This window comes from Dasypus novemcinctus, chromosome 2 (assembly GCF_030445035.2).
Source record: "Dasypus novemcinctus isolate mDasNov1 chromosome 2, mDasNov1.1.hap2, whole genome shotgun sequence".
Lineage (NCBI taxonomy): Eukaryota > Metazoa > Chordata > Mammalia > Cingulata > Dasypodidae > Dasypus > Dasypus novemcinctus.
This window is the reverse complement of record NC_080674.1, coordinates 164,634,171-164,660,891: the sequence shown is the minus strand read 5'-3', so window position 1 is coordinate 164,660,891 and position 26,721 is coordinate 164,634,171. Positions and strand designations below refer to the sequence as shown.

The 26,721-nt window shown below is 39.1% G+C and overlaps 1 protein-coding gene across 5 annotated transcripts in view; it reads left to right on the top strand.

Annotated features, from left to right (window-relative positions):
- GEMIN5 (gem nuclear organelle associated protein 5) overlaps positions 1-26,721 on the top strand; it is a 43,791-nt gene that overhangs the window by 12,562 nt on the left and 4,508 nt on the right. For all 5 annotated transcript variants that reach the window (XM_058281267.1, XM_004485313.3, XM_058281255.2 and 2 more), the window contains 17 exons: positions 1,343-1,422; positions 2,178-2,314; positions 3,577-3,650; positions 4,791-4,972; positions 9,230-9,369; positions 10,792-10,963; positions 14,616-14,843; positions 16,677-16,790; positions 17,189-17,311; positions 18,479-18,574; positions 18,985-19,122; positions 20,303-20,450; positions 21,207-21,326; positions 21,846-22,056; positions 23,598-23,852; positions 25,492-25,654; positions 26,201-26,699. In XM_058281267.1, the coding sequence (XP_058137250.1) occupies positions 1,343-1,422; positions 2,178-2,314; positions 3,577-3,650; positions 4,791-4,972; positions 9,230-9,369; positions 10,792-10,963; positions 14,616-14,843; positions 16,677-16,790; positions 17,189-17,311; positions 18,479-18,574; positions 18,985-19,122; positions 20,303-20,450; positions 21,207-21,326; positions 21,846-22,056; positions 23,598-23,852; positions 25,492-25,654; positions 26,201-26,699 (2,880 nt within the window). The remainder of the gene's footprint in view (positions 1-1,342; positions 1,423-2,177; positions 2,315-3,576; positions 3,651-4,790; positions 4,973-9,229; positions 9,370-10,791; positions 10,964-14,615; positions 14,844-16,676; positions 16,791-17,188; positions 17,312-18,478; positions 18,575-18,984; positions 19,123-20,302; positions 20,451-21,206; positions 21,327-21,845; positions 22,057-23,597; positions 23,853-25,491; positions 25,655-26,200; positions 26,700-26,721) is intronic.

The window sequence follows — 26,721 nt, the reverse complement described above, 5'->3', positions numbered from 1 at the left end:
TATTTTTGTTTGTTTGTTTTGTTCTTAGGAGGTACCAGGAATCAAACCCAGGACCTCATACGTGGGAAGCAGGCACTCAACCCCTTGAACTACATCCACTCCCTAATTGCATTTTACATAATATTTTTTATATGCTGAGTTAAATGAAATAATAATGAAATTAAATTTCACTTGTTTCATTTACTTTTTTAATGTCTCTACTAGAGAATTTTAATTTACACATGTGCCTGCCTTGTGTTTGTGGCTCACATTGCATATCTTAAAGTCCTTAAAATTAAATAAGATTAGATACCTTATTCATACTGGCCATATTTACCCTGTTCTAGACCATTCATTTCTAAGTGAGAATCACTTATACTACAAAACTAACCTCTTTTTTTTATTAAGTGATTCTTTAAGTATTTACATAGAATATAAATTTAACTCTTGTTCTTTGTTATTCTCGTAAACAAAAACAGTACTTCAAAGAGATAATTAGGAAAATAAAATCATGCAGCAATTCAGATGGCTCTATGTGATCATAAAATTGTTGATTCTGTTAACACCTTCTGGTTGTTATAAGCTAAATATTCAAACTAACACTAGGAAAGACATGTAGTAGGAATAAGGATGTTGCCGTAGATACATTTTTTACTCATTCAATCAGAACTATATATTTTATTTGTTTTATCCAAAGAAATGTTGGTTCATTATCTAGAATAACTATAAATTATAACAGTGCTGCAAGGTTTCTTTAAAACAACAAAATCAAATACTTGAAAGCCTGTCTACCCTAAAATCTTAGTTTGACAATGTGATGTTCTTGTCACAGGGTAAGTCTAAAATGACTTGTAGTCTTTCACTTGAATATGAGATGGATACATCTAGAAAGTGATAATACATCCATAACAGTAGTCTTAGTTCTAGGCTGAACCATTTGTAGTTTCTATCTTGGTACCTCTACTGTTTTTCTCTAGTTGTGATAGCCTTTATGCTCCTATGTAACAATATAATTTTAGAATATTTGACCCTTAAACCAATTGAACAGTTCAGAGGGAGTGAGGAGGAAAATGACTGCCAACTGGAAGGATGGGTGGGGGTAACATTTGTTTCTGGGCAAAGTATACTTGGGACTTACTTGTTTCTGTAGTAGATATCATTGCATGCTATGTTCTTTAGGTGTTGGCTTCTTTACAGTAAACTATGTGGAAAAAAATGTTGATAAAATATTTTTCTCTAGTAGCATCAATTGAGTTTATTATAAAGACCTTTTAAAAAAAGACGGACTTTGTTCCACCATGTCTTTTTGTTTAAATCTCTGTTTGTTTTCCTCCTTTCCCCCGAATCCCCACCCCCCACCAAGGCCTCCACAGATTTCTAGCACATATCATAAGAAGACTGTGTACACTTTAGCCTGGGGACCACCAGTACCCATGTCACTGGGTAAGTGTCTGAGCCATTCTGTAACAAATGTGAGGGTATTCTCTTTCTTTCAGTTTAATTCTAAAATACTAAAGTGTCCCAGGGCTCCATGAAAGCAGTAGTAGCAGGTGATAAGTCAGAAGTCTTGCAAGAATCCATTCATCTATCTTAAGTCTCCCCAAAGTCTTAAGCATTGTTTCTTCTCTTTGAGCTTAATTTTTCATTGTACCTGTAGTTATCTCATGCTGGGTCCTAATAACCAGTCCTTTGTTTTTTACTACCACATGCTATCACTTTTTCATTTTATCAGAATTAGAATATTTCACTTTATTGATAGAGTATTGATCATCTCTCTTTGCAATTAAAGCAAACTTAGTTTCTGAAATGATCTCTTCTTCTTGCCTCTGATTATATTTTACCCCTTTCCCTGTTCTCATCTCTCAGCCTTGTCTTTCTTTTACTTAGCCCTAAAGTGGTGGGTTTTTTCATAGTACCCTTTAAAATGAGTGTCTGACATACTTAAGTTTATCTGTATAAATTCTCAAGATAAAAGTTTTGGTTTGAGAACATATATCAGAAGAATATTTTTTAAAGCAAATGTGTTGTACCATAAAAGTTAATGTAGAATCAGCTTATTTCTTTTACTTCTACCAACAACTACATTCCATGTAAAGAACAGTAAAATGTTTCATATACATTGTCTGACTTAGACTATAGTAACAAATAGTTGAGCTTGTGAAATAAAAAACTGATGAGCTTTCTTTTCTTGACTCTAGGAGGAGAAGGAGACCGACCTTCCCTTACTTTATATAGCTGCGGAGGAGAAGGGATTGTCTTACAGCATAACCCCTGGAAGCTTAGTGGAGAGGCCTTTGACATCAACAAACTCATCAGGGACACCAATTCAATCAAAGTGAGTTCTTGTCTAAAGTCTCTCCTTTATCTTTACATCTTGGATTATCTTGCATAGTAAGTGCCATTATTGGAGATATCCATCATTCTCAGCCAGATTTCTTGAATGTTCTTAAAAGGCTCTGAGTGAATTTATGAGTTATGTATAACACATGCATCAGGCATCTTTACCCTTCATTAAAGCAAAGAACTTAACAACAACAAAAAGGTTTGAAGTGACAATTTATTATAAACTTTCAGGTCTTAGATATAAAGCATCCTTTTCAGGCCAGCCAGTTGCTCCAAAGTGAGACCCTGGTAAAAATAACTTTATAATCTGGTATCCAAATGAAGCTGCAAGATGTTTTGCTCAAGACGGGGTTGTATATTTATTTGCAATTTTTCATCTTGAAATAATTGACTTATACAAAAACTGCAAGAATACTACAAAGAATTCCCTTATGCCCTTTACCATATTCCCACACTTAAATGCATTTGCTTTATTATCCTGGCAGCATATCTCTATATCAGAACTATCTTTTGAAGCCAAACTATAAATGGTAATATATCCTTACCTTTTCAAAAGAATATATTTTCTATCATTTGCTCATTTTTGGTATGGCTAGTATGAAAATAACATTTAATTCATAAACAGAATTATCATTTTAATTGATTAAATTCCTTCATTGTCTTAAACATTGTCTGAACATAATATTTGGCAGTATAATGAAAGAGAAAAATCTCCTTTTCCTTTATATAATGCTTTTAGTTTAGTGGCAGTTAAATAAATGCATCAGAAGTTGAGAGGAAGAGTCTGGGCTAGAAATGGAAATTTGGGCAACCTTGGGAAATACCAACATATCGAGGTAGAAAGGGATGCTCCTGAAAAGGAAACTTAGAAGAGAAAAGTAAACAAGGAGAGTGTGTATAGCTTTTCTTAATGAGACCATGACCCACAAATTGGCAAAGCCAACAGACATGTTTCATTCTTTATTGTGGGATAAAAAATCTTTTTACCATAGTTCACTGTATAAGGTTAGACATTGTAGGCATTTAGTGCTTACTGGCCTCTCCTTTTTTTGTCCCAATCAGGAAATTATAATAGAACATTTGCTCTTACTACTACTTTGACTAATTATGTAGATTTCCAAGAATGACTATTGTATAATTAGAACATTTTTAAATTCTGGGGTTTTTTTCCTCATGCTGTCATCATTGATTCATAAGCTGTATGGAGAGAAGAGCAAATATTTATAGTCAAAATTGCTTTGTTTTGCTTTCTAGTACAAATTGCCAGTACACACAGAGATAAGCTGGAAAGCAGATGGCAAAATCATGGCTCTTGGCAATGAAGATGGGTATGTGTTTGTTTCTTTAAATAAAATAAAATTTTTAAAAAAGAAGGAACTTTGTAACTACATATATTTGATCACAAGCTGACCAATACCATCCATAGTGTTAGTTGGGGAATCCCATTTGTATTTGGCATTCCGATGTGCCTTTGATAACCTTGACTGATCCAGGAGCTTTCTGCATCTTTGAGGATAGCAGAATTATTGGGATATTTTCCACAATACAAGGTTACACTGCTCTCTCCATGGCTGTCTTCTGCCTTACAAAATGCTCGTTTCTTGCGTTGAACTGCCTAAGTCTTCCTCCATTTTTTTTTAGGTAAGCCTAGGCATAACTCCTTTTGTAGGTCTCCCTATGCCCTATCCAATGTTGATCATGCTAAAATAGTCTCACCCCCCCCACTATGGAAAACAATTAAAAGTTAAACATACACTTATACAGGCCAGCAGTTTCACTCCTAGGTTTCTACCCAAGAGAAATTAAAACATAGGTATACACAAATACTTGTACACAAATGTTCAGAGCAACATTAGTCATAGAAGGCAAAAAAAAAAGGAAACAATACAAATGTCCATTAACCACTGAATGGATTAACAAAATATCATATAACCATACATGGAATATTATTCATGAAACAAATTACTGATACACGCAACATGAGTGAGCATGAAAAACATGCTAAGCAAAGAAAACCAGATGAAAAAGACTACATATTGTGTTTATTAGTTCCTTATTGCCACTGTAAGAAATTACCTCAAACTTAGTGGCTTCAAACAACCCAGATGTGTTATCTTACAGTCCTGGAGACCTGAGAGCTGAAGTGAGTCTTATGGGGGGTAATAGTCTTAATACAGCCATTGGCTTGTTAATTCTTCTCTTTTAACTTCTCCCTAACAATTTATATTATAAGCCCCTAATGAATACAACTTTCCAAGATAGCTAGATTTTGTGACAGCTGAATGTACTGGTCTAAGAAGAACCATTTGTACCTAGTCCTGTATGAGAGAATGACCTTTACAGTGATAAGAGTTATCCTAGTCTGTTTCACTCTTCCTTGATGGATGGAATGAAGAAGATAATCCTTTTGCATTGGACTGTAATTTTGATCATGCATTGTTCTTGTCTTGGTGTGTTTCTTATTCCAGATCAATAGAAATATTTCAGGTTCCCAATTTGAAACTGATCTGTACCATCCAGCAGCATCACAAGCTTGTGAACACCATTAGCTGGCATCATGAGCATGGCAGCCAGCCAGAACTGAGCTATCTGTTGGCCTCTGGGTCCAACAATGCTGTCATTTATGTGCACAATCTGAAGACTGTCATAGGTAACTAATGTCTACCACACTAAAGATATCATGTGTTCAGTTACTTTCCATTCCAGTCTTTTACCTTTTCTTTAATTTTTGGCATTAAAATAAATATTATTAATTGTTCTGTTGTTGACAGTAATATATTTAGCTTATTTAAAGAATTCTTTCAAACATGACAAAAATGTTGATTTAGAAATGAAGTTCCCCCCATAACCCATATCTCAATAATAACCAATGTTATTAGTTGGCTACATGTTTTCTCCAGATTTTTTAAAGTATCTATCTTTTAAACTATATACATGTATATGTTAGTATGTAGGTTTGCATTATATGTGTTTGTTTAAAATCCTCTGTACCTAGATTAAAAGAAATCCCCATAGGGAAGCAGATTTGGGCCAACGGATAAGGTGTCCGCCTACCACATGGGAGGTCCAGGGTTCAAACCCAGGACCTCCTGACCCATGTGATGAGCTGGCCCACGCGCAGTGCTGATGCGCACAAGGAGTGCCCTGCTATGCAAGGTGTCCCCCGCATAGGGGAGCCCCACGCGCAAGGAGTGCACCCCGTAAGGAGAGCCGCCCAGCGTGAAAAAAGTGCAGCCTGCCCAGGGTGGCGCTGCACACATGGAGAGCTGACACAGCAAGATGACGCAACAAAGAGACAGATTCCCTGGTGCTGCTGACAAGAATACAAGCAGACACAGAACACACAGCAAATGGACACAGAGCAGACAGCTGGGGTGGGGGTGGGGGGGACAGGGAAGGGGAGAGAGAGAAAGAAAAAAAAAACCTATTTAAAAAAAAGAAATCACCATTTACATGCCATTTGCAATTTTTTTTCTCTAAAGTTAGAGGAAATATCTTGGGACATATTTTTATAACAGTACATATACTCCCATTAAAAGATGTCTAGTATTCATTCCATTATGTGAACATACCATAATTTATCCATTCCCCAATTGAGTAACATGTAAATTATTTATGCTTTTGTGCAATTTAAGTGATATTACTATTAACAGCCTTGCACATGTATCTTTGTGAACTTGCATAAATGTTTTTCTTAAGGACTACTTCTAAAAGTACAATTGCCAGATTAAGGAATGTGGACATTAAAAATGTTTTGTTATTTATAGTTACTGTCAGGTGGCTCTACAAAAAGATTGTACCAAATAAAACTCCCTCCAGCAGCATTTGAGTGTCTTATATACACACTCACCATTCCCATGTTGATTGCATATAATTCTTGCGATCCTATGAAGTAGGTATTGTAATTCTCATTTTACTGATAATTAAATTGAGGCCAGAGAGGTTAACTTTCTTAAGTTACACAGTTAGTATATGATAAAGCTTAGATTCAAGCCCACCCAGTGTTTTTTTTGTTTTTTTTTTTATTTTATTCATTTCTCTCCTTCTCCCTCCCCATTTGTTGTTCTCTGTGTCCATTTGCTGCGTGTTCTTTTTTTTGTCCACTTCTGTTGTTGTCAGCAGCACAGGAATCTGTTTCTTTTTGTTGAGTCATCTTGCTGTGTCAACTCTCCTTGCGTGCGGCACCATTCCTGGGCAGGCTGCACTTTCATTCCCACTGGGCGGCTCTCCTTACGGGGCGCACTCCTTGCACGTGGGGCTCCCCTACGCGGGGGACACCCCTGAGTGGCACCGCACTCCTTGTGCGCATCAGCACTGCGCATGGGCCAGCTCCACACGGGTCAAGGAGGCCCGGGGTTTGAACCCCAGACCTCCCATGTGGTAGACTGACGCCCTATCCACTGGGCCAAGTCCACTTCCCAAGCCCACACAGTCTTAACTGCAGAGCCTGCCTGACTTCTAGCAAGTACTATTCTCTGCCTTGTGGTTATTTTTTCCATATGTATATGACCTGTTCATTAATAATAATTTATTCTTCAACTTCTTTGACCACACCCCACCCCCAACCATCAGCACCTCAGAAAGCTATAGTAATTGATCAGAATAGCCTTTTTTTTTAATCTGAGGGAAATGGAATCATTTTTTGGTAGGAAGAAATTATCATCTCACATTAAGCTGTTTCCAGAGTACTGCTAAGTATGTGCTCTCATCTATAGTGAAAATACTTAATCTTTTTTTAATTTACTAGAACTAGTTTCCAGTGGTTTTTCTGAGAATCCGTATTTGTAACAATTTGATTCTAGCAGTGGCTCTCCCGAGGTAAAGCAATATGGAAAGTGTTAAGTAAGTGTAAACAGGTTTTGTTTGTTTGTTTGTTTTAGGAGATACTGGGAATTGAACCTGGGACCTAATACATGCAAAGCAAGTGCTCAACCGGATTTTTGTAGTAATAAATTATAGGCAGTATATGACTAGTGAGCATGGTATGTTAGAAAGCTGACCCTTGTCCTTATGGTAATGACTGGGGTTCCAAATTAAGCATTCAGTTTGGCAAAACTTAATTCCCTTTTTTTTTCTAAGGCTTATTTATTTATTTACACACACACACACACCATTGTTTGCACTCGCTGTCTGCTGTCTGTGTCTGTTCATTGTGTTCTTTGTCTGCCTGTCTTCTTTTTAGGAGGCACTGGGATCCAAACCCAGGACCTTCCATATGGTAGGGAGGTACCCAGTGGCTTGAGCCACATCTCCCTGCTTGTTTTGTCTCTCTTTGTGTCTCCTTGTTTATCAGCTCGTTGCACCACCTTGCTGTCTTGCTTGTCTTCTTTAGGAGGCACCGGGAACCAAGCCTTGGACCTCCCATGTGGAAGACAGGTGCCCAACTGCTTGAGCCACACCTGCTCCCCCAAAACTTAATTTTTTTTTTAAGATTTTATTTTTATTTATTCCCTCCTTGCTGCTTGCACTCACTGTCTGCTATGTCCATTTGCTGCACATTCTTCTGTATCTGCTTGTCTTCTTCTCTTATCTTCTCTTTAGGAGGCACTGGGAACCAAACCCAGGACCTCCCATATGGCATATGGGATTCCAATCGCTTGGAGCTACATCCGCTTCCCCAAAACTCAATTCTTAATAACAATTCAGATTTTTGCCTACTGTTACACTACCATCCTATGTTGTTTTTTATTTAGTATTTACTGAAAAGTACAAAAAGAAGGAAAACTGCCCAAATCAATTTTATTTTGTTTTTACCTTATTCTGAAATAATCCAAACTTAAAGGAAAGTTGCAAGAATAGTAGAAAACGTTTTAACACATTTGCTTCATTTTGTTATGTGTATCTACATATATTTTCTGAACCATTTGAGTATGTTGCATGTACCATACCCCCATATCCCTTAATATTTGTATATTTTGTAAGAATAATGTTATTCCCTTACATAACCACAGTTCCACAATCAATTTTAGTTACATTAACTCAATATGATCTAATCTACCATTTATATTCTAGTATTATCAATTGACCTAATAATATCCTTTTTATTAAGCTATTTTCCTCCAATCCAGGATCATATATTTGCATTTCATTGTCATGTCTCTGCAGTCTCCTTTAATCTGAAACATTTTCTTAACCTTTTTTTGCTCTTTCATGACATTTTTGAAGAACACAGGCCAGTTATGCTGTAGATATCCCATCAGTTTGAGTCTAATATTTTCTCATAACTAGATTAGAATTAAACATTTTTAGCTAGATTATCATATAAATATATTCTCAGTATCACATATAGAAGGCATTATTTTCATTTTGATGGCTTTTAGGAAAAAAAATGATAGCTAACACTTCTCACAGGCTAGTGCTATGGGAATGCTCACATAAATAAACAATATTGCCTGCTAAAAGTCAGCTGAAAAGCATATGGCAAAATCTTGACACTTATAATGTTTGGGTTTTTTTTTAAAGATTTATTTATTTTATTTAATTCCCCCCCTCCCCCGGTTGTCTGTTCTCTGTGTCTATTTCCTGCGTCTTGTTCTTTGCTTCTGTTGTCGTCAGCGGCACGGGAAGTGTGGGCGGCGCCATTCCTGGGCAGGCTGCACTTTCTTTCGTGCTGGGCGGCTCTCCTTACGGGCGCACTCCTCGCGCGTGGGGCTCCCCTACACGGGGGACACCCCTACGTGGCAGGGCACGGCACTCCTTGCGCGCATCAGCACTGCACGTGGGCCAGCTCCACATGGGGTCAAGGAGGCCCGGGGTTTGAACCGTGGACCTCCCATGTGGTAGACGGACGCCCTAACCACTGGGCCAAGTCTGTTTCCCGACACTTATAATGTTAACACCCTCCTTTATGATCCTGTAGGTCTTTTTTGTTTACTTGTAGCAATGACATCTTCCCCTTGCCTTCTAGAGAGCAATGCTGAATCTCCAGTGACCATTACAGAGCCTTACCGGACCCTCTCAGGACACACAGCAAAGATTACTAGACTGGCGTGGAGCCCACATCATGATGGAAGACTGGTATCTGCTTCCTATGACGGTACAGCCCAGGTACTGTGGTGTCCTTGACCCTATGGAATCCTCCCTCTCTAACTTAAAATTGTTCCCCCAGTCATGTACATGTTTTCCTTTCCTTACCTATAGCATTCTCTTCAGAAGGGAGTTTTCTGGGTTCTAGAAGGCATTTTCGTTTTATTTCACATATCTGGGCTCTTGGCAGGCTAAGACTGGGTTTAACTTCAATGAAAGGGAAGATACTGATAGGAACTAGCTAAATTCTAACATTTCAGAAAAAAATTATTCTTATTATCAGTATGGTGAACTAAATTGATATGGGACATACTTTCCTGTTCAAACACAGAAATGTTGGCTACTGAATAATACAATTTGTAATAATCTGGTAGGTCAGAAATCTCCAAGTTCTAAAAAATAAGATGAAATGCCAAGCCAGAGCTATGCATGAGGTAGGAATTTAGGATATCAGAACTAAATTGGGGAAGCAGATTTGGTCCAACAGATAGGGCATCTGCCTACGACATGGGAGGTCCAAGGTTCAAACCCAGGGCCTCCTGACCCGTGTGATGAACTGGCCTACTTGCAGTGCTAATGTGAGCAAGGAGTGCCGTACCACGCATACAGGAGTGTCCCCTACGTAGGGGAGCCCCACGCACAAGGAGTGTGCCCCATAAGGAGAGCCACCCAGCACGAAAAAAGTGCAGCCTGCCCAGGAATGGCACCGCACACACAGAGAGCTGACACAGCAAGATGACACAACAACAACAACAACAACAACAAAAAAGCAAGACACAGATTCCGGGTACCACTGACAAGAATATAAGTGGACACAGAAGAACACACAGCGAATGGACACAGCAGACAACTGGGTGTGGGGGGGGAGGGTGGGGAAGGGAAGAGAAATCTTTTAAAAAAAAAAAAAAAAAAGAACTACAATTAGACCTTAGGAGCTGGGACCCTGACATTCATGACAGATGTTCGCCTCAGTGTTGAGTTGTAATTATGCAAACTGCACAAAGCTGGCAGCAGTGAAAGACTGCCCTCTGTGAAATGGGGACTAATGTTTGCGGGGACCAGAGAATCATCTGTGGAAAACTAAGATTTTAAACGTGCACCACACATGCAGATAGGGGCTCTGAATTAGCATTCTCTTCAATGACACCAAAACCCTCAGCCCAAAAATGAACTCACAATACTGATTTGGGACAGTGAAATCCATCGGGCACCAGTAGAAGCTCACTCAGAATCTCACCATAGGAATGCCTCTATATCCCAGCGCACATAAGCTTTCCATAGGAAATTGCACTCTGAAATTGAGTTCCTAAGAGAAAATTACAAATCAAAAGAGGAAATAAGTTAACTGCTTAAAAAATTGAAAAATTTAGATACCCTTCCCCCCCCCCCCAGAACAATAAAATAACTAGAATTTTCTATTCTATCGTGATTTTTATGTTTTAGGTCTGGGATACTCTCCAGGAGGAGCCTCTGTACAATTTCCGAGGACATCGAGGTCGACTTCTTTGTGTGGTGTGGTCCCCGTTTGATCCAGACTGCATCTACTCAGGGGCAGATGACTTCTGTGTGTACAAATGGCTCACTTCTATGCAAGATCATTCCCGGCCCCCTCAAGGTCAGTTAGAACCTGGAACCCATAAAATGCTTCCTTTCTCCCTTCTTGACTTCCTTTTTCCTTTCTATACAAGTCAGTGAGGGTCAAGCAAGATAGACATTGTACAAGGCAACAGTGACATTCTCACAGAAGTTTGGAGGGAACCTAAGCAAGGAAGGCAGTCGTGAGAGGCTAGAGAGCAGTAACAAATAAACCTAGCATCTAGTTCTTTGTGTTGAAATATCATTCTCCTTTAAGAGGCCAGGGCCTCTGGAGAAATGACTGATTCCAAATGGGGAACGGGAAAATACAAAATGAACCTAGAACCTCATTTATGCCAGAAGGGAAGAAAGTGCTCAAATAATAAAGGACATGTCAAAAAGACAAGCCAGCCTAAAGAGGCTCCCACAACCAATTCTGGGAGAATTTAAACTTGAAAATAAGTAAGAAAAGAATTCCATCTCTGATTACAAAAGGTGAACTGCTAGCAAACTTGCCTACCCACTTATAAACAGCTAGAAAACTAGATAGACTATATTAAACAACTAGGAATTTACTTGAAAGAAATAAACTGAAATGTCAATATAAAACTCGTACAAGAATGTCCCATAGCATCTTTTTTTTTCTCTCTCCCTTTATTAGAGAAGTTGTGGGTTTACATTAATCATGCATAAAATTCAGGGTTCCCATACACTTCTCCGCCACCAACACTTTGCATTGGTATGGAACATTTGTTACAATTGATTGACAGCACATTTTTATTATTGTACTCTTTACTGTAATCCACAGTTTAACTTAGGGTTCACTGTCTAATATAGTTCCATGGTTTTTAAAATATTTTTATTCTATTATAATATATATACAATCTAACATTTCTTCTATTCCTCATACTAAGATATACATTTCAGTGCTTTCACTGTGTTCACAATGTTATGCTCTCATCACTGTCATCTATTGCCAAAATAGGAAACCTGTAAATTTTAAGCTTTAACTTCTTATTTCCTGTCCCCACCCTGTTCTTGGTAACCCATATTCTAGGTTCTGACTCTCTGAGTTTGCTTATTCTAATTGTTTCAAATCAGTGAGATCATACAATATTTGTCCTTTGTGTCTGGCTTTTTTACTCAGCATGATGTCTTCAAGGTTCATCCATGTTTCACATGTATCAAGACTTCATTGCTGTTCATGGCTGAGTAGTCTATTATATGTATATACCACATTTTATTTATCTATTACTTGGTTGATGGACACTTGGGTTGCTTCCATCTTTTGGCAGTTGTGAATAATGCTGCTATGAATATCATTGTCCAAATATCTGTTCAAGTCCCTGCCTTTACTTTTTTGGGGTACATACTGAGAAGTGGGATTGCCAGGTGATATAATATTTCTATACTTAGCTTTCTGAGGAACTGCCAAACTGTCTTCCACAGCTACTGCACCATTTTATATTACCACCACCAATGAATCAATGTTTCTATATCTCTGCATCCTCTCTAACACTTCTATTTTCCTTTTTTTTTTTTTTTAAATAGCAGCCATTCTAATGGGTATGAAGTAGTATTTCATTGTAGGGTTTTTTTAATTTGCATTTCCCTGATGGCTAATAATATTGAGCATCTTTTCATGTGCTTTTTGGCCGTTTGTATATCTTCTTTGGAGAGACATCTGTCTTTTGTCCACTTTTTAATTGGGTTGTATGTCTTTTTGTTGTTAAATTAAAGCATTTCTTTATATATTCTAGATACAAATCCTTTATCGGTTAAGTGGTTTCCAAATATTTTCTCCCATTATATATGTTGTTTTACTTCCATGATAAGGTCCTTTGAGGAACAAAATTTTTAAATTTTGAGTAGGGTGTCCCAGTTATCTATTTTTTCTTTTATGGCTTATGCTTTGGGTGTCTAGTCTAAGAAACCATTGCCTAACAAAAGGTTCTGAAGATGCTTTCCTATGTTTTCTCATATTAAGGACTTTTATCCATTTCGAGTTGCTTTTGTTTTTTGGGTTATTTTTTCTTTTTATTTGGGATAAAAGTTTACTGTTCCAAGGCTGTGAAAAGTCCAACTCAAGGCACCATAAGAGGTGCTTTTTCACCCAAGTCAGTTGCCCCGTGTTGATACAAGATGGCAGGCGATCTTTGCCTGGTCTCTGCCTTCCACTCTATGCTATACCTTATGCCAGAGTTCAGCAGTGGGCAGCCAAGCATAGGGCTTGTCTCTTAGTGGGCCTCCTCTCTCAGGCTTGGCTTCTCCACTTTCTTCTCGGTTTCAGCTACAAGCTATCGAGCAAATAGCTCATCTTTCCCCAGTGCCTCAGCTCCTTGAGCCTCTCTTTTCTGTCACATGACAGGATCAGAAATGGCAGCTCTCTCTTTTCCTGTATGTCTGTTTTTTATTGGACCCAGCAAGAGGGCAGAGACTTGACCTGAGTCATGCCTCACTGAGGTAGTCCAGTTGAAAAAGGTCTCACACCCACAGGAGTGGATCAGCCTACAATCATAATCTTTCTTTTTGGGGGGATTCATTAAATAATTTCAAACTGCCACTTCTACCCTCAGAATCCCAAAAAAGACATGTTCCTTCCATATGCAAAATACATTCATTATATCACAATATTCTAAAAGCCTTAAATCATTTCAATAGCAATGCTTAAGGACAAAATCATAAGCATGCAGTTGGTCTTGGGTCAGAAATCCTCTCTGGCTATGGACCTGTGCAACTTACAAAACAAGTTACCCGCTTCCAGTGTACAAAGGGGGAACAGACTTCAGATAAACATTTGCATTACCACAGGAGAAACTAAATAGAGGTGCCATGGGTCCCAGATAGTTCTCCAAACCGGCATGGCATATACTCCATTAGATTTCACAATCGGAGAGTCATCTGTAGAATGATGATGCCTCAAGGGGGCCCACCCCTTCCACATGCTTGCCCAATGGCCATTTTCTTGGTTTCCCCTCATTAAGTATTTGGGTGAAGGCAGAGTTGTAGACCTCACCCTCCAAGAACATTGGGGTGAAGGACCACACTTTCTCCAATCTCTGGGGCACAGTCTTAATCTTAACCCCCTTAGTATACTGGGATGCTGCAATGTTCTCCCTAATCTCTGCCCTAGAGACCCAGCCCCCTCAGAACCATGAGGCAACCGAGGCAACCTTACTCTCTTTAATGTTCAGGGAATGTGCCCCCCCCCCAACTCTGTAACCTGGGACTACCAGTGTCTCCCTGAACAACAGGCTGGAAGATCCACCCTCTTCAGATGCCTGGGCAAACTCTGCCTTTCCACACACATGGGTGGGATCTCTCTTGTGGCCCAAGGAGATGTCTTAATTCCAGACCTCAGCTTCCACAATTTTCCCCCAGAAGCTGTTTTCCCTTCAGTCTCTCCCTTTCCTGTTCCTCTCAGTCCAGGCTGATAGTGGTTTTATAGGTTACACCCTAGAGGATTCAGGGGTGATTGGGTATCATGTGTATGATTTAATGAAATCCCAAAAGAGATTGTTTTGGTTTCTTTGGTTTGATAACTGTAACTCTAAAATTCACAGGAGGAAGGGAAACGGTAAGAGTGTTATGAAAATGAAGGCTAATGAGCTATGTAGGTGATTGTTTCCTAGAGTACTGTTAACCAAGAATATAAATTTTAGTCTGTCCTTTTCCTATTGTGATGCCTATAGGAAAGAAAAGTATTGAATTAGAGAAGAAAAGGCTCTCTCAACCTAAGCCAAAACCCAAAAAGAAGAAAAAGGCCACCTCGAGAATACCTATAAAGCAGGAATCATTTGAAGGGACCGAAGAAGAGAGCATAAAAGATAACTCAGGACCGACTGAAAATGGTGTATCAGACCAGGAGGGTGAAGAGGAAGCACCGGAGCCAGAGTCGCCCCGCAGCCTTGCTGCAGAGGGTATGTGGCCCAATCTTGTGTCTCCCTGGACTCTTTAAGCATGTCTAGGACACTAAGCTAGTTCCTTATTCAGTTTGAAACTTCTCTGCCGCAGACCTACCTATTTTGTCAACTCCTTAACCCAGGGTATATCTTTGGTTCCTTTGGAAACGATGATAGTATTTTTTTAAACCTTTTTGTAAGCCTAAAATAAACACCATTGAAGTGTTTAAGACAGGGCTTCTTAACAAGGGGTCTGTGAGCTTGAATTGAAATTAAAAAAAAAAAAAATATTTTTGTGGGGACGTGTTGATGCTGGTGTGATATATAGTGTGGACTTAGTAAGGGGTCATTGATTTTCACCTCACTGGCAAAGGGGTCCATGGAACAAGAAAGGTTAAGAACCCCTGGTTTAAGAGGATCTAGTGGATGACTGGAATGGAAAGAGTGACAATCTATAGAGAAAACATCTCTTAACGACTTGACCAGGGTAAAACTACGGGACAAAGTAAAACTAGAATGATAGGTACCTAGAAACTAGGGGAAAAGTTTAAACTGCCTGATAGGTACCTAGAAACTAGGGGAAAAGTTTAAACTGCCTGATAGGTACCTAGAAACTAGGGGAAAAGTTTAAACTGCCTGCCGTCATCAGCCGTGTAGTCCTTTTTATTGAAAGAAAAACACTGTCACTATCTTTTGACTCATAAATATCTATCTGGCTTACAGTCTACCACCATTGTGGGAACTTGCAAAATCTCAGTCTTCCTACCTTTAGTTTGTTCCTGGCTTGCTTTCTTCTCACAGCAAGAAAAAAAAAAAAAAGGTATGAATGATTAGGTTCTTCCAGTCTGTTAAGCTACAGTGGCAGTTCTCAGATTTCTCACGAAGTCGTTTTCCAGGATTCTATCACTTATCTCCAAAAATGAAGTCTATTTCTTGTTTGAAGGAAAAAAAATTATTATTGGATAAAATCTTAGCACTTTTATTCTTTCATATATTAACATTAAATCTCTGTTACTTGTTAAAATGAATGATTAAATAGAAAACAGTATAAATAGAAGCAGTGACTCACGCTTAATTCTAAAAATATTTTGATATAACAGAACCAAAATGGCCAAAATAAATGGTAGAAAGCTATCCCTGACCTTCTCCATCCCAAGGGATGTTTGTTGTATCCATGGTTAGGATAAATAAAAAGAGCTAAAAGCTTGATGGAATTATCCATCACAAAATAGCTGGATGAAATGCTCTTTAGCCCCACTGATCAACACCTTTAAAAAAAAAAGTTTGTGATTGTATATGCTCAGGATTATGACTCCTTATCAAATAAATACACATAATATTTTCTATTGGTAAAGTTGTTTTGTTTTTCTGTCTTTAGCTTGCTTGATGCTTTTTATTGTCTTTTTTTTTTTTAAGATAAATAGATCACACAAAATGTTACATTGAAAAACATAAAATGTTCCCATATACCCCATTCCCCACCCCACCCTTTTTGTTCGTATAATGAAATATGCAATTAGTATTTTGTTAGCCTAAATATGTAAAAAGTGCTTTGTCACCTAAACAAAGTTTGAACTCCTGGACCTATTACATTACGATGTGTAGGCTAGAAACTTAAATTCTCCTTAGATCATGTAGTCAAGTTCTAAATAATAGACTTTCAGATTCCCTTACCTCAGCTGGCTTATAAGGTGGAGAAGGGGCATCTACCCATGCCACCTTCCCAAAATCTCTAGTTTTGGTAATATTAACATAAAAGATCACGGCGCTGTTGTACTTCTGAATTTTTAAAAAGGACTCGATCTTGCATTGTTCTTATCCCAAACTCTTTCTTTTTCCCCCATGATACAGTTTCTAGAGAACCAGTTATCTGCCCTCCAGTTTCCTTAGGCCCTGAGAAGTCAAAAGTCACTGTTAATAACAAAATCACTTTACTAAAAAAGGAGCCACCTAAAGAGAAGTCAGGTTGGTATCTAATAATAAAAATATTTTGCTATGGCATCCTTAATTATTACCTGCAACTGAAACTTAAGTTTCCTTTTGTTGTTTTTAAATATTTGTAAGGTGTTTTGTTTATGTTTCAGTTTGGGGGTCACGCTTTAAAAAGTTTATTTTGCACTTGACAATGTGTTGTTTCACAGTTGTTGATACTGCTTCATCAGTGTTTGCAAAACATTTTTGCATGTATTATGAATATTGCCACCTGGCTAATTTAATTTGAAAGCATCTTTATTGTAATACGAATTTTCTATACCCAGTAATATCCATCCAGTAGGTTACATTTACACAATCGGCGTGTTCAGTTTTGTGTTTCTGATTAGCACTTCTTGAGTCAGACTGCTTATACATTTATTACATTTCAGAAGCCTTAATCAAGAAGAGAAAAGCTCGTTCCATGTTTCCACTGAGTAGAAGCCTGGACCATAGGTCCAAAGAGGAACTTCATCAGGACTGTTTGGTACTAGCAACTGCAAAACATTCCAGAGGTACAAAAATATACTTCCATAGTCTTCTGGGGACTGGCACAGAAGTGATGCTTACCTATTTGTTGAGTGAATAAACAAATATCTAAAATTGTCTTCCTACATTGTTTTCCAGCATGTCTCCCGTCCCTACCCCACTGCCAAACTCCCAGTTCTAACCCAATTGTCACACTACCCAATACCTTTGAGACATGGTACTCTGCTTTTATTGTTACACATCTAGTTGTTAGCAGCCATCTGTGTGCCAGGATTGGTATGTTGTCATGTCTCAGTATAAACCGACTCCATCAACAATTTTCCCCCATTGAACAGTGTAACTTTATGTAGAATAAGAACTATTTGTTTATTGGAAATATATACCCATAAATGGCAGTTCCTTTTAAAAAATTTTGATGGAAGTTTTTGTTTTTGTTTTTCAAAGCCTTCATTTAATGCCCATTATCTTGATATTTGAACACTTGTATTTCTTTAATTTTGAATTTTATGTGCTGAAAAGGGACGTACATGATAAAATGAAATCCAAAGAGTATAAAAGAAAATAGAAGAAATAAATCTTCCACCCTGACACCCAGTCCTCCACTCTTCCCCCAAGGCTACTCTGTTATTAGTTTCTTACCTCTTTCCAGAAATACCTTGTTTTTATATAACTACTAACCTTCAATTTTGTGAGGATGGCCTATAATTTATATAATTAGTCATATATTTTTACATTCTTTCCCTTATTGGAAAATTACTTGTTTAAAACCAAAATTGAATAAATACTAAATCCCTTCGAGGTAGATCACCATGAATGTTAAGGATATTTCTTTACTTGTTAAAGTAACAAGTTTGTTTGTTTGTTTTTAATCACATTTAAATGTTGAAATTTGGGTTGGCTTTTAAAATCCCAGGGTTTTTGGTTTGCTTTTCTTTGTTTAAAAAAACTTGTAATTTTTTTTTTTTTTAAACCATATTGTATCATTGGATTTTGCCAAGGCTGAGGTTAGCAAACTGTTTTCTTATTTTCTATCTTTGTAACCAGTAGGAATCTCTGTTAGGGTAAACAGGGGCACAGAACTCTTTCTCAATATTTGGAATGGGTGTTTTGGACATATATTCAGAAGTAAGGGGACAGAATACAGTAACCTCTATAATGACTTAATCTAATATTTTATCCTTTTAAATGAACAGAGTTAAATGAGGATGTGTCTGCTGATCTTGAGGAAAGATTCCACCTGGGACTTTTCACGGACAGGGCTACCCTGTACAAAATGATTGAGGTTGAAGGTGAGGCAAATGCAGTAAACATAAGCCCTTCCATGTTTATGCTCCCCTAACACTACAGATACCTCTCTTTGGCTGCCATTTGTGGATTGTGATGGTTAGTTGTGATAGTTAGCCTGTCAGCTAACTAGATTTTGAGCTCCCCAACACATACCCTTTGCATTTAGCAAAGAACCCTAAATATACAATGTGCATTCTGAGTGAATGAGTGAGTACAATGTGGGTGGATGGACAAGTGACTGGGTGGGCTTCAGGCCGTGTTTTGATCACTCTGGTCAGTGGCTTACTTATCAGCAAGTGACCATATCTTCTAGGTGTTTGTTCTACTCTTTCATCCTCTTTTCTTCTTCTAGAAGTCAGTGGAAATACATGTTTCTGAAACATGTTCCAAACATTATCTCTCCTCCAAATAGGAAAAGGTCACTTGGAAAATGGTCACCCAGAGTTATTTCACCAGCTCATGCTTTGGAAAGGAGATTTACAAGGTGTTCTCCAGACTGCAGCAGAAAGAGGGGAGCTGACAGACAATCTCGTGGCTATGGCACCAGTCGGTATGTTGTTCTTAACAAAAGCTCTGTCTTTTCTAGGATATCCCAAAGATAGCTCTTAGTAGTATCAGTCTTGAGCTCAAAGTCACTAACAAATTACTAGTATGATACAAAGCTAATCAGCTTTAGGCTCACTAATAAATCAGGTCATTGATATACATTGATGGCAAGAGTGCAGTTGCTGAAAATTCCGTGAAGGACAATTTGGCCGTGTCTAATAAAATTTAAAATGTACATACCCTTTGACTTAACCATTCTAATTTTAGGAATTTATTTAACTGTACTTACAAGCAAAATGGCAAATATACATAGACTGTCTTGCAACAGTACTTGTAATAGCAAAAGACTGCAAGAAACAAGAAATTCTATGTCTGTCAGTAAGGAACTGACTTAATCCTGTACATACATAAAGTAGAAACCTTGACAGGTGCCAGGAGAAAGACAGCTCTGTACATTCTCATATGGAATGGCGCTCCAGAATATAGTAAGCAAGAGCAGTCAAGGCGTAGATGTACAACAATCTATTTTGTCATTTGTACGTATGCATGTGTAGTTGGATAGTCATAAACTATTTCCAAAGGCTTCCAAAGAAACAGGTAATAATGGTTGCCTCCAGGGAAAGAATTTTGAGGTGGGTTAGAATAGGGGGTCCAGGATAACAAAGAAACCTTGCTTTTATGCCATGTCCTGTTTTGTTTTGTTTTTAGCTTTTATTTGAAGTATAGTATATATTAAGAGAGAATACTACACAGATCACTAGTATACAGTGAATTTCATAAACTATGAATACACCCTTGTAACCAGCACCCATATCAAGAAATATAGCGTTTTTTCTATATGGACCAGGACCCCAGAAGCTCCCTTCAGCCTCCCTTGTAGTCACTACGAACTCCCTTCCCAGCTGGGGTTACCATTCTCCTGACTCCCTTATCCTTTTGTACCTTTTGAATTTGTTACCATACTGTATGTTTTACATAACCAAAGAAATAATGTATATTTCTATATGTACGAATGAGGGTAGGCAGATGCTCTGTAATGGCAGTTGAATTAGTGTCTAAATGTTCTGTTTAATGCAGTGACAATGGGGGAAAAAAGCACTTTTCAACCCCAAATGTACGTGACCTTTTTTTTTTCTTTAAACTTGCTTAATTTTTTTAAATCACTATCTTTTTTTTTTTTCAAGCTGGCTACCACGTGTGGCTGTGGGCTGTGGAAGCTTTTGCCAAGCAGTTGTGTTTTCAGGATCAGCATGTCAAGGCTGCCTCTCACCTGCTTTCCATCCACAAAGTATATGAAGCTGTGGAGCTGCTCAAGTCAAACCATTTCTACAGGTCTGTATGACCCTGGAATTAAGCTAATAGTTGAATATAATGTGAAAATAATCTACTTAACAGTTCTGCTTCCTGATTACCATCCTAAAATCTCTATTATAATTAAACATTTCAGACATACAGAAAATTATGTACACTAGCTTAACAAACATCCATGTACCAACCACCTATACTTAAGAAGCTCCTTTAATATTAAAGTAACACAAAGAGAAAACAGCATAAGACAGACGTACAGCCTAATGAATTATTGAAAGAGGAACTTTCATACTGTTGGTTGCTTTCCATGAAGTGATAGGCTTTCTTTGTTCATTTAATAGTTTTCACTGCTTTATGGGACATTTGTTTTTTGTTTTTGTTTACTTCAAGGGCCACTATCTTGATTTTTGCTAAGATGTCAGCAGTTTCACCCACTGTTAATTTTGTGCAGTCAGTGCAAATATCAACAGTAAAAAAGGCAGATAAACTCTTAGCATTATTTTGGAAAATGATTTTGATCTCATGATCCTCTGAAAGGGTCTTAGGGTCCACCAGGGGCCCATGAACCACACTTTAAAAACTGCTAACCTAGGTGAAGAATTGAGTACAGTGTGCATATTTATTAAACTGCCCTTATAGTGCAGGAATACAGTCTTATGTAGGAATTTGGAACAAAATTGACAACATAAAAGGGACAGTTTATCCTACCTAGAAGCACCTCCAAGGACCTCAAAGAGAAGAGCCTTTTCATATTGGTTAATTATCTGTTCTTCCCTCTAGGGAAGCTGTTGCAGTTGCCAAGGCCCGGCTGCGCCCAGACGACCCAATCCTAAAGGACCTGTACCTCAGCTGGGGAGCCATCCTAGAAAAAGATGGTCATTATGCCATGGCAGCCAAATGGTAAGTAAGCCTGACGGGAACAGGAGTGCACCCAAACATTGAAGGGTTTCTTCCTAGAAGAAGAGCAGGACAAGAATAAAATAAGTTCAGAGGTGGAGATAAAGTGGCTAAAAGTAAACAAGTGTGCGTGGATATGAAACCAGCTTCATAAGATGCATCAGGATCAACATTTGATATTTATAGGAATTACCATAACCACTCAAGAAACCTTGGTTGCTGACTCAGAAATTAGACCTTTTCTGGTGAAGTCTTGTAACATCAAATAAGGGAAATAGGAGGGCGTGATTTCTTGCCAACTTTGAGCTTCCATTATGTCCTTAACCTATGTGAAATTGTCCTCATACTCTGTGCTGAGCCATGCCGCAGCCTTGACAGGAACAGCTAGAGACAGTGACACACCTGGGACCACAGGAAGGCCCACAAGGCAAAGCAGACAGGAAGAAATGATTTGACCCTTTGGGAAGTGGGTGTAAGAGATCTGTTTGTAATACTGTGTTTGGGTTTTCTTTTATGTTATAGTTACTTAGGGGCCACTTCCACATATGATGCAGCCAAAGTCTTGGCCAAAAAGGGGGATGCAGCCTCACTTAGAACGGCTGCCGAGTTGGCTGCAGTTGTCGGAGAGGAGGACTTATCTGCTTCGCTGGCTCTGAGGTGTGCACAAGAGCTGCTTCTGGCCAGGAACTGGGTGGGAGCCCAGGAGGCCCTGCAGCTCCATGAAAGTCTAAAGGTCAGTCTGTTATTTTATCTACTGGTATTTGAGATGGGTGGTCCGCAAATCCTTTTCTAGTTTAATTCCAAGTAAAACCCAGGTGCAAAAAACTGTACCAGTTTGGCAGATATCCTTAGATGTGTCTAACTAGTACAGTGATTTATCAGTTGCCATATTCAGAATAAGAAATAATGCGGTCATTTGCAGTCATCAGTTGGTGTATATCATCTATGAATAGACTTGAGTCAGCCTAGCTTCTGGCGTGACAGTTTAGTATTTCTTCTTTGATATCACGACAGTCTTCCTTGAAGAGAGGCAAGGATTGGCCTCTGATAAAAATGGTGGTTCTCTGTTTTTGAGATGGAAGCTATAAAGAAGAGTGGGAAAATGCAAATGTTTCTTTATCCTATCTAGTTATAAATGAGTAACCTCTCATTGCCCTTTTTGACACATCAAAATAAAGATTTCAGGGAACAGATGTAGCTCAGTGGCTGAGCACCTGCTTTCCATGTATGAGGTTCTGGGTTCAATCCCCAGTACCTCCTAAGAAAAAAATTGAGATTTCTTTTAAAGCCCTCATCTAGTTTCCAAAATATTTTATATGACTTAGCTTGTTAGATTTAACCTGTTGTTTTTGTTTTTTGGTTGTTTTTTTTTCAGTTCCTCTTTCTCTAACAGAGTAACTGGGTCTAAAGACAGTCACTCCTAGCTAAATATTTGAAGCCTAGACAGAACATTAGGTGGTGAAGGAGATTGGGAGGTAGCTTTCTGGGAACTCCAAAAAAGAAATGGAGACAAAAGTTGTAGAACCCTCAAAGCTAGGGCTGCTGGGTATATTATTTATAAAATGACCAGAGCTAGAGAGCTTTCAATTTATCCACAACAAAAACCATTATCCTTAATGGTTATTAGGATTTCATTTTTGTTCTTAAATGGTAGCCTTAAGAAACAGCAATAAGCTATTGTGAAATACAGGGCTGTTTTGGCTGTATCCAAGACCCTCCCAACCTTACTGGAGAAAAGATTATTATATGTCTACACAGAGAATCTCATGGCAACTGAAATCCAACAAAAAACTTTCCATGCCTTTTCCACCTTGACTCCCTGTGTTCTATTTGGACCCAACTCATATTACCTGCCCCAGTTCTCAGATCTACACAGCTTGTGTGCTTCAGCACTTTATGCCAATTCACTTCATTTCTGCATTCCTTAATCTGAACTTTGAGCAGATAGGTCCAGCCATCTTTCTCGAAACTAGCCACACGTCTTAGATGGTTGGCCTGTATGTGGCTTAAATTGTAGCATAGGGCTGTGGTTGGAGCTCTGTGTTATAAAAATGGTTGCTTGGATTCCAAGGGCTTGGGTTGGAATTTCCTCATAAGGCACCCCTCATATTAGGCAAGCAGCCCTCCAAAGGAGTGTGGTCACTGGAGATGAAAAGGGGATAACTGAGGAAATGGAGAAAATTCTCTACAAAAATAAAAATGGAGAGAGTTCTCTACAAAATGAAAACACTTTTCCTTGCATAACATGTCCTTTCCTTTGTTGTTTGGCTCCAGGGTCAGAGACTGGTGTTTTGTCTTCTTGAGCTACTGTCCAAACATCTGGAAGAAAGGCAGCTTTCAGAGTGCAGAAACTCCTCCTCTTCTTACCATGCCTGGACCACAGGCACTGAAGGGCCCTTCGTGGAGAGGGTGACTGCAGTGTGGAAGAACGTCTTTGGCCTTGATACCCCACTGCAGTTTCAGGCAGCACTTCAGAAGCTACAAAGCATCGAGTACCCTTCAGCTACAAATAACACTCCCTGCAAACAGGTACTCCATTTGCACCAGCATTTGATATTAATCATTCAGTAGCAAGACTTCCTTAATCCATGACTAATATAATAGGGGCACAATTAGAATACCAATTTACATTTCAGAATGGTATAAAGCAGGCCCAGGAAAGGCCCTCCAGACTAATCAAAGCCCTTTAGATTTGAAGTTAGATCAGTATTCACTATTTTTGTTTTCTTAAGTTTAAAAAGGAAAAGAAAAGCACAGAGAACACTAAAACAAGTACCCACAACCCATAATTAACAAATGTTGGCATTGTTTTGCTACACGGGATTTTGGGATTTGGTTTTTGATAAGCTACAGCTTGACAGGTAAAGGTGAAGCCCCTCTTGTTTTCTTCCTCAATCCCATTCTCTTTCCTAGTTGATGAAAGACAACCTCTATATCATACCATATGCACTATTTTGTGACTTGTCTATTTCACTGACCATGGTAAAATCTATCCGTGTCAATACAGAGACCAAGTTGATTGATTTTAACTGATATATCCATCCAGTGAACACCCTTCAGTATTTCTACTCTGTTTTTAAAAGGGGAGACAAGATCCTCAAATGATACAGCACTATGAAAAACAATTTGGTAATTTCTTATCAAGTTACACGTACAGGCCACAAGATCTAGCCTATCATCTCTGGATATTTCACTAAGAGAAATGAAATCATGTGTCCACATAAAGACTTGTACACAAATGTTCAGAGCAGCTTTATTCAAATAGCCAACAACTTGAAACAACCCAAATGTCCATCACTTGGTGAATGAATATGTAAATCAATGCATATCCCACCAGTGGAGTACTGTGCTAGTCAGATAACATCAATGAATCTCAAAAGCATTATGCTTTGTGAAAGAACCAAGATAGAAAATCTATATAATTCCATTATTCATTTTCTAGAAAAGGCAAAATTTTAGTAGCAAAAAACAGATCAGTGGTTGCCAGGAGGCAGGGAGAGGGATTGACTAACTTTTTAATTTAGTCAAGTGCAAATGTCAAGGTATTTTCTAGGCATGAACAGACTTTAACATATGTGTTGCTGTGCAACTAGGTATGAAAGTTTCTGCTGGGCAGTATAAATAGTTAGATAGACCTTTCTTTTTTTTTTTTTTTTTTTTTTTTTTTTTTTTTTTTAAAGATTTATTTATTTATTTAATTTCCCCCCCTCCCCTGGTTGTCTGTTCTTGGTGTCTATTTGCTGCGTCTCGTTTCTTTGTCCGCTTCTGTTGTCCTCAGCGGCACGGGAAGTGTGGGCGGCACCATTCCTGGGCAGGCTGCTCTTTCTTTTCACGCTGGGCGGCTCTCCTCACGGGCGCACTCCTTGCGCGTGGGGCTCCCCCACGCGGGGGACACCCTTGCGTGGCATGGCACTCCTTGCGCGCATCAGCACTGCGCATGGCCAGCTCCACACGGGTCAAGGAGGCCGGGGGTTTGAACCGCGGACCTCCCATATGGTAGACGGACGCCCTAACCACTGGGCCAAAGTCCGTTTCCCAGATAGACCTTTCTTAAATGTCACTTTTATATGCTTGTTACCAAGTGCAGTTAATAGGAACATTTCTAGTGTTATCTTCAGTGCCTGCCATAGGGGGATGTTTAACTGAGACTGTTGGCTTCTCCCTTCAGCTCCTGCTTCACATCTGCCATGATTTGACCTTGGCAGTACTGAACCAAGAGGTGTCCGCCTGGGATGAGGCTGTGAAAGCTCTGCTTCAGGCTGTGGTCCGGAGCTACAATGCTGGCAACTTCACCATCATGCAGGAAGTCTTTTCAGTCTTTCTTCCTGAGGGTAACTGACTGCCACCTCTGACTGGGGCCCACCCACTGGCAAATGCTATAACCTGTAGCTGCCATCACCATAGTTTATTAACAGGAAGAGACTGGCCAGTTAGGTCGTTTTAGTGGGCAGGTTGAATCCTCTTATCTGACCTCCTGGTGGTGGCCAGAACAACTGAGCCATTTCCTTTCCTGGCCTTTACCCACCATTCTGCCTCCTGCACACTTTCCACATAGTCACTTTAAGAGAGAAGGAGAAAAACTGTAATATGGTCAGAAGTTAGTAAGAATGGAGAAGCATAACAAAAAGATAGGCAATCCTTGGGCTGCGTGATTAACTAGATTATTAAGATTTTTCAGTGATATAGTGTGATCTTACCTTAGTCAGTGTGACCCCAGAACCTTCAGTACAGTGGGATGTGGTCCAGTGGACTACTGCTCTCCTTTTTCTTGGAGTCTGCCTCATAGAATGGTAGGTAGCAGAAAAAAGAGGGCAGGAAGCCAGGTTTCTGGCAAATAAAGCAATACACAACCCAAAATCATTTTCTTCTTCCCTTAGGCTGTGACCACCTAAGATCCAAACTGGGTGAACATCAGTCCCCTGGCACGCCAGCTCTCAAAAGTTTGGAGGCCTTTTTTATTTATGGACGTCTGTATGAATTCTGGTGGTCCCTCTCCAGGCCTTGCCCCGAATCCAGTGTCTGGGTAAGGGTTGATCATAGAAGGGAGAACTGTGTTGAGCAAAGTCAGAATTTGGATGATGCCAGCCCTAAAGAATCTGACCCTGAAGCCTCTCAATCAGAGCCAAGTGAGCCTGGAAACTTGAGACTCAAAGAAGACAGTGAACGAATGCTGAATGCTTGTAACGAGCTCTTTTCAGAAAAGCATGCCAGTCTCCAGAACTCCCAGAGAACCATTGCTGAAGTCCAGGACACTTTGGCGGAAATGATCCGCCAGCACCAGAAGAGTCAACTCTGTAAATCCACAGTGAATGGTCCTGATAGGAGTGAACCTGAGCAAGAAGCAGAAAAGTCCCTCGCTAGTCCTCAGAGCCAGTTGTAAGTGTTGCGTTATGTACAA